This window comes from Micromesistius poutassou (assembly GCF_964030765.1).
Source record: "Micromesistius poutassou genome assembly, chromosome: 12".
Lineage (NCBI taxonomy): Eukaryota > Metazoa > Chordata > Actinopteri > Gadiformes > Gadidae > Micromesistius > Micromesistius poutassou.
In genome coordinates, this window is record NC_140282.1 from 12699661 (window position 1) to 12708768 (window position 9108).

General features: G+C 45.4%; 1 protein-coding gene across 1 annotated transcript in view; it reads right to left on the bottom strand.

Moving 5' to 3' along the window:
- The window catches only part of LOC311356559 (protein ENTREP2-like), a gene marked incomplete at both ends in the record, with an annotated part of 21515 nt that extends 12729 nt beyond the window's left edge, over positions 1-8786 (bottom strand). Inside the window, one exon of the mRNA XM_084476350.1 lies at positions 8637-8786. Within this exon, the coding sequence (XP_084332476.1) occupies positions 8637-8786 (150 nt within the window). The remainder of the gene's footprint in view (positions 1-8636) is intronic.
- Between the last annotated feature and the right edge of the window lie 322 nt (positions 8787-9108).

Consider the following 9108-nt stretch of genomic DNA (forward strand, 5'->3'; position numbering starts at 1 on the left):
AAGAAGGTGTGACTTGCCCATATCAGACCAAATTAAAAACATAAGCGCGTGAAGGATATACAAAATGAAAGCGACAGGGGTGATGATTGGTTTAATTAAGTCCATGAAGTACTTGGACTTAATTGGAAAAGTTTAATTGATCACATTTATTAACACAGATTCTTAATCAATAACATACTGTAGTTTCTAAAGAGAACATTTAATGGATCCAGTTAATTTTCTAGAAGAATGCATATTTCTAATGGGCGATATAATTGATTTCCTATGAAAAGACAAAGCATTAATGAATTTCAAAGTTGATTTTCTTTAATTATATACAGCCTTAATGAGCTCTCCAGCGGTAAGGTTCTTCCAGAGCCCCTGTTTATATAACACACCAGTGTTAATGGGTGGATTGTTTAGAAATAAATTAGCTTTCTTCTACACCATATCCTGCCAACTTACAACACGAATACACATGGAAAGCATGAAAGATACACACACACACACACACACACACACACACACACACACACACACACACACACACACAGACACCACACATACACACACACTCACACACACACACACACACACACACACACGTGTGTGAACGCACGTACGCAGCAGTGGAATTTATATCTCTCTCTCTCCCTGTCTCCCGGGTGAGTTATAAGGTGATTCGACCACTTCCTGCTCCAGGAAGCACAATATCTTCATCTAATCGAAGTGCTATGGGCCCCGCGGTCACACCTTTCATCCAGCCATCACACACACGTCCTCTCCATCAGCCATCCGTCACTCCATCCTCCAGCCACATGATCTCTCTCTCTCTCTTTCTCTTTTGCTTTAGTAATCATTAGGAATGCAGTGGCCTAGTTTTGAAAGACAGCTATTTCATGCTGTTAATAAATAATAATTTAAACAAACCAAATGCTTTTTTGCTGTAATAAATGAAGCATCATCAAGCATTAAGCATATGTCAGCCTGCAGCTTTGAACTCTCTCTCCCTCTCTCTCTCTCTCTCTCTCTCTCTCTGTCCATCTCTCTCACTGAACTTTCTTGTCATGTAAAATATACATTTACATCACTTTCGTCGTTCTCACCCATTCTGCTCTGTCTCCACTCAATCAGGATTAAATATGGACGCATGAATTAAAACATGAATAAATTAGATTAATGGAGGAAGAGGAAGTGATCACAAAGCATAAGGAAATGGCCAGACTAGTATGGACGCTCCCTGTTTTTCATCTTACGGTTGAAAATGTGGATAATATATGTGGATAAACACGTGAGCCTTGTGACTTTGGAAAGTCGATTGTATTCATCCATGCTGCAGCAGGATGAATTGATGTGACGTGCTGGCCTGACGTGAGCCCCTGGTATTGCACAGGAGTGCGATAAATCAAACGCCAATCATTCAATCACCAGCCCCAAGTCTCTTCCATTGATAGGCACGATGCAGTAGACTGACAAGTTAATCAATGCAACATGCCACCAGTAGATGCAGGCTCTGGGGGTTTACTGTCTCGGGTGCTGAAGAGACCACACAAGACAAGATAAGATGGAACTTAATCCCGAAGAAAATGCTTGTGCCAGAGATTGCTTAAAAAAAGTAACAATCGAAGAATAAAAAAAAGAACGTTACGTTTCTATGAATAAAAGTGAACACCAGGGGCTAGTGGAATAACAATAAAAGTAGGGTAGCTTTAGTCAAATAAATGAACTGAAATAGGTCAAGTCAAATAGAAAAGTGACGTTGTCCGTGGTGGAAAGTAATATTAGCAATGACATTGATAAAAGTAATACCAAGAAATATTGCACATCAAATTGAAAAGTAATATTGCTCATAATTGAAAGTTATAGTAGCAATGACATTGAAAAAGGTAATACCAAGACATATTGTGCAACAAATTGAAAAGTAATATTGCACAAGATGTTGAAAATATAATATTGCACGTGAGATTGATAGAATTGTTCTCAGCGTCTGATTAGTCATCCCTTCTGTGTCAGGGGGAGGATTCATCCAGTTTGACCGCCACTGGTGGATAAGATGATAAGGTGATCTGTGATGCCCCTCTGTGGTCTCAGTCTACGGCTGAAGGTGCTCTGATATGACTCTGCTGTGGCAGTGCAGGGCATGAGAGGCTTCTTCCATAGCACTGAATCGTTTCCTCAGCATCCACATCTCCACCAGAGACCATCAATCCAGTTCCACCCCCAGGACAGAGCCAGCCTTCCTGAGGAGCTCATTGGGTCTATCGGCACAAGCTCAGTGGGTCTGTCGGCATGAGCTCATTGGGTCTATCGGCATGAGCTCATTGGGTCTGTCGGCATGAGCTCATTGAGTCTATTGGCAACAGCATCTTCCATGCTGCAGTGCAGCATAGAAGATCACCCTGGCCAACAAAGAGTGATTCAACGTCTGCAGCGTGTTTCTGCAGACGCTGAAGGTTCCACTGAGAAAATACAGGCAGCTCTGACCTTTCTGGTACAGGGCCTCTGTTTTAGTCCAAGTCCATTTGGACGCCCAGGTATTTATATTCCTCAAACACGTCCAGCTCAGTTCCCTCTGATGCTGACTGCTGATACAGCCCACAACACAGCTAATATAAATACAACCAGTGAATCACAGTCTGGGACGCAAACACATCAACATAGCCAAGTCAAGGATTCAATCGTACACTTAAATCCAGCCTGGGATTGAAACACATGATGTCTACACACTAGTGAAGTTGACATGATTTCGCCCGGGCGTCAAACACATCATTACAGATCAACATGAGACTCAAATAAAATAATAATCAACAATGCAAGAGGAAAACACAGCACCATCAGCCAATCGGGGATACAAATACATAATCTCAATCATCTTCTGAGTGTTGTGACAAAATAAATATTTTAGGGGGATTTAAACACATGCTCATCACTCGGGAATGAAGGTCATGGTGTTTCAAGGTCTGTAATAAAAGCTGTTGACAAATTCTCTCCGCTGCTCCCTCTCTCTGTCCTGCATACACACACACAGACACACCCATACAAACACACACAGTGTGTGTGTGTGTGTAAGTGTGTGAGGTGACATTGTTGTGGGGAATCGATTGTTGGCTCTGGACTGAAGCTGGCCGTGGCAGCTGCTTTGTATCCAAAGACAAATGGAGGAGTGCTCAGTGATTGGTGGATAATGACCAGCTGCTTGCTTCAGTGAAATATCTTCATTACACCTACCCCAACCCCCCCCCCCCCCACCAACCCACACACTCCAGAGCTGATCACAGGTTCCTGTGGTGTTGTTGTGTTATCTTCTCAGCTCAGTCGCGGATGCAAACACAACCTCAGTCCAATCTGGGACTGAAAAACACCATTGAACGAATCACCCCCTTAACCAAGACTGGGATGCTAAAATACATCAAGCTAACCCATCTACTCAACTGAGTGTCAGGCACAACCACCTGACAGCAGGCTGGGAGGCAACCACATCGCCTTCATGCAACTTGGGAAGCAAACATATCTCCTTCAGCCAGTCCGGGGACCCTCAAACACCATCTGAACATAAAAGACCCACTGTGGCGCACTGGTTAGCACTACTGAGTCACAGCCAGAAGGTCCCGTGCTCAAAGCCCATCGGGTGCCTTCCCGTGTGGAGTCCGGGGTGAGCTCAGTCCTCCTCCCACTTGCAAGAAGTGCGTGTTTATCTCCTCGACGGAGCCACTGATCTCAGAGAGCCTCCCAGGCAGAGAGCGCTGGGTAGAAAAGTGTCAGGGACTCTGTGTCCCGCCGAGCCTGGGCTTTGTGAAGTGGGTCATTACACCCCCCATCTATTATTCATCTTCCCAACGACTCCTCGCTCATTAACCGCTCACAGTGGGCTGGGACACGCACACCAGCGCCACATCTGAAGTATCTGAAGTGGGAATACAACAGGGCGTCTCGTCGGAGACACAGCACAGCTTCCAGAAGTCACCCGGGTCCGATTCATTAATGATGATACTGTTGGAATGGCTAACAGTTATTTCACGTATTGATAGACCTCTTAAAGATGCTTTGACATCAATGCATGTTCATGATGACGCACCCCTGGGGAACAGAGGAGGAGAGGAAGCGCTGATAGAAAAGGGAAAATCTGAAAGAGGAAAAAACTGAAAACCGTCGCTTCACAGAGACTGGTTGGTTTTGGAAGAGCGTCCTCCCAGGGAGCTTGTTCCATGGTGTGCTTGTGCGACTGTAGCTCTGCTCTGGGCAACATGACATGAAACGCCATCTGCAACTGCTTTCAGATATACATTCTATAATCAATGTTGACTGAAAGATGATCCCCTGGGTTCCCCTCTCTCTCTCTTTCATCACAAATGCTGGCTCTTCCTCCCCCTCTCTCAGTCCACTCTCTCGACCCTCTCTCATATACCTTGAATGCATTGATCCAGTTCAATTGCAGTCGAGTTCCATTGTCCGATTGTTTGAAAATTAGTACCGCCACACAATGGATGGAATTTCTTTACACAAATTTGTACTCCCCTCATGTGTCTTTGTATGGGTCATCACATGTAAAAACACCTGTGTGTGTGTGTGTGTGTGTGTGTGTGTGTGTGTGAGCGTGTTCACTCTTGTTTGTGTGAGAGAATTACCCCTCTTTCTCTCACAGCCTCTGTCCTTTTCTCTTTTCTCTCCCTCTGTTTCTTCCCTGGAAGAGGAGGGGTACGGAGAGTCTGTCAGAGCAGATAACCACTGAGAAACCCTCAGGCTCTTCTGTGTCACAGTCAACACCTTCCCACTCCACTAAGCCCAGCGCACAGTCCGTACACTGGCTTCAAACACACACACACACACACACACACACACACACACACACACGCACACACACACACACACACACACACACACACACACACACACACAGACACACACATTACACAGACAAAGAAAGACAAACACACCTGCAATTTGTACACTCTGCACTCAATGCTATACGACGACCATATCATTTCCAGGCACACAGACAGACAAAAACAAAAGAAACACATTAATAAAACATCTGTATTAATAAAACATCCAATCTCTATATCCACAGGCATGCCTCGGTGATAGCTTGCCGGAGCGTTTTTTTTTCCTGCTGCTAAATCTGGCAAGGTGTAGATGTTCGAGCGCCCCCAAAAATAGCAACGGCTTCAGAAGAAAATCGCGTTGGATATGGTCGATGCCGTTCCATGCAGCTGTGCAATTTCAGCAACGTGAAGCCAGCACAACACAGCACACAGTCAGACACCACCATCCGTCAAACCACTTTCTCATCACTTCTCTCATCCCGGCTATGGTTGCTATGGTGACGGCGCGTATGGAGTCAGGGTGAACGGGCTGGACCCGGCAGCAACAAGCTCATGGTCGTTCTTTGCTGCTGGTGAAGACCTCCATTGACCTCCGGATGTCAATGTGTCACATGTTTATGTCATCGTATGTCACGTTGATATGTCTATGTCATCTGGCGAGACAGTGGGGGCTAATGCTACACATCCACCACACTGAATGACTGAAGGCTTCTTTAGAGAACCCATGGAGCACCGCAGCGCACCATACAGTTCCATAGAGTCATATAGAGCTGAAAAGAGTTCCATAGAGCCCCGTAGAGTTAGATAGAGCTGAAAAGAGTTCCATAGAGCCCCGTAGAGTTCAGTAGAGTTCCATAGATTCCCATAGAGTGCAATAGAGTGCCAAGGAGCCCCAGGGGTTTCATAGAGTGCAATAGAGTTGTGAAGAGCACCATAGATTTATCTAGAGTGCCATTGAGTACCAGAGAGCCCTATATAGCGTTTCATAGAGTTACATAGAGTTCCAATAAAACCCCCTCCTACACTGACCCTAGCAATTTATTGAAATGTTAATCTGCATTCAGAATTCAGAATGATCACACTGCCTATGATACAGCCATCATCTTTGCTCAGAATTCTTTCGGAAGTCAGTGAGCATGTGCAGTGGCATGTAAACACAGAATCAAAAGGTTGGGATTTGTTTGTTTGTGGGCTCTATTGGAGAACGCTACCTAGCCAGGGCAGTTTGTATGAGCTTACCGGCGTTGGATACAACATAAATACTGCTATGGGAGCTGCTCAACACTCGTTTGGTATATAGTGGATGTCAAGGATGTCTCTGTCTGACGACACATCTACACCACGAGAGGAGGTGAGTCTAACAAAAATCTCAACAATCAACCTGGGGTCTATACCAATTGGCATAATAAAGTTCCAACAAGGGCTTCCCTGGTGTCTCTAGTCTGCCTTATCATCGGGATACCTGATATCATAACGATTCATGATATATTGTTGTTACGTATATAATGTTACATGGTGTCAGAAATACCGAATCCTGTCACAGATGATGTGGGAGCTCGACACGGCAGCCTTCAGTGCTGATATAGGCTATTACTCGTGAAATGGTACCAATCAGATAACGCTGTTGGCGGGAAATTGCTTGAGACCACACAGTGGTGACTACAGACGGAGAGAGTCGGCTGCATCGTAGCCACAGTAGTGCAATTATTTCTTAATTAATTTTATCAGCATTCAGACAAAAGAAATAACTGTTGTAATAATTGCAAAAATGTGGAATGTCGGCTCTGATAATCCACTGGGCCAATAATCGGTTGGCCCCTAACACACACAAATACACCGCAAACACGCACATGCATGCACAGCGTTTCCTGTGAAGAGCAATTGACAGTGACAAGAGCTAGCCAAACATTGACTCATCCCGTGGGACAATCCCTGAGAGAGCAGGGTAGGTCCAAGCGGCTTATCCAATCATTTATCAGATTACTAGTTCTATCCAATCATTTATCAGATTACTAGTTTTCATGAGAGCAAACCACTCATATGGAGAGACATATGGAATGTGTTAAACAGGGATTGTCTCTGAACCGGGCAGAGATGATGTAACTAACGGCTACTGTGCTTGTGAGTGTGTGTGTGTGTGTGTGTGTGTGTGTGTGTGTGTTTTCATGCGTGTGTGTGAGTGAGTGAGTGAGTGTGTGTGTGCATGTGAGTGAGTGAGTGAGTGAGTGAGTGAGTGAGTGAGTGAGTGTGTGTGTGTGTGTGTGTGTGTGTGTGTGTGTGTGCTTGTGTGTGTGTGTGTGTGTGTGTGTGTGTGTCTGTGTGTGCGTGTGCATGGCCGGTCATGCTTTTGCAAGTTGGCATCTGTATGTTTCATTAGCAGCCACAACTAATATTCATATGCGGCAGACCGAAATGGCAGCAAGGTTAAATGAGTTTAAAGTGGATTTAAAATAGGGTTCAGAGTTCTCCATGCTGATGCTGTCTGGGCTAATGGAGTCTAACTCTGCTAAGCAGATTTGCCATTAAAAACACAAAGTGAGGTTTTCCGCTAAAACCTACCATAAATTTTATTAAAGGATTGGTCAAAATATGTTTGTGTTGGACCCACCGACAATTAGATAGCCTGGTGAGGTGTGGGTGTACACCTGTACGTGTCTCATGTTTGTGTGTCGTGTGTGTGTGTGTACGTGTGTGTGTATATGTGTATGTGTGCATGCGTGTCTGTATGTGTGTGTGTGTGTGTGCAAGTGTGTGCGCATATGAGGGTGCATGTGTGAATGTGTGCCTGTGTGTGTTGCAGTACAACAACAGCAGCAAAAGTAAGGCCAGCCCCATGGTCAGGTCGTAACGTTCAAAATAAACAGACAACAATTTCAGCTCCACATCAATAAAACACAGGCTATGACCTCAACCAGCAGGAAAGAGAGTCTCCTTGCTTTCCCCCGACCCCATAGTAGTACACACTATGTCGTCCTGCAAAATCAGGATCAAAATCTAAAGAAGAATAAGAAACGCTTGTTTTTGAACGGATATTCACAAACAAGTGGATCTAAATCATTCACATCTCCGTCTGGCTATCGTGGACCACCTACTGAGCAGAAGCCCCTCATATGGGGCTATAAACTCTCATTATCGTTGACATCTTTAAGAGCGATTAACATTGGTGCTCCACATGTCCCTGTGAGTAGAACCACTAGAGACGGTTAACTATGTCTGCCGGCAGCCTAGCACTGGAATTCCTTCCTCTTTGAGTTCAACTCCCCCACTGTTTACTATTGTTTACAGTGAACTCATATCCTGATGATCAAAGAGACATGGGGGAACAAACCCCGAACATTTTGACTGGGAGTCAAACCACTACACTAGTGGTTTGACTCCCCCCGTATTTACCCCAGTATTTACCGAGATAATATAAATGAAGAAGAAGTCAAAACACATGGAATAATCGATACAATAACATCGGATGTGATCCCAGGCCTGAGCACATATCTAAGAAGCACATAACAGCTCTTATGACAACCATCTGTGGTTGCCAGTGACTAGTGCTTGCCTGGTGATTATTCATGCATAGTGGCCGCAGTGACTGGTGGGTAGTGGTTGCCAGTGACAGGTTGTTACCAGTGACTGGTGTTTGCCAGTGACTAGTGGTTGCCAGTGGCTAGTGGTTGCAGGTGACTAGTTGTTGCGGGTGACTGGTGGTTGCCAATGACTGGTGGTAACCAGTGGCTAGTGCTTGCCAGTGACTGGTGGTTGCCAGTGACTGGTGGTCGCCAGTGAATAGTGGTTGCCAGTATCTGTTGGGTCTTTTGGAGGGGGAGATGTGGGAGGACTTACCGAGTCCAGCAGGTCCATGCTGTCCAGGCTCTTGCTGCGGTGGATTCGGCCCTTGATGCGCCGTAGGGAGGGCTTGCCCTGGCTCATGGGCAGGGACAGGGTGGACGAGGCCCCCTGGGGCCCGTCCATGTCGTCAGGATGTGGGGCCATGGAGGCGGTGTCGCCATCGTCCTGGGTAACCCTGGGACACACACACACACACACACACACACACACACACACACACACACACACACACACACACAGAAACACACATAAAGATTAAAGTACACATTTAAACATATACACATAAATATGCAGAGACAAACATACAGACACACGTACAAACACACTCACAAACAGTACATACAGTTAAACACACACACACACACACACACACACACTGAAAATGATCCTGGAAGCACTGATGTATTTATTCCCACAGGTATCAAAGCATAACAGATACAGCCTTCATACCGACCGAATAAAACAG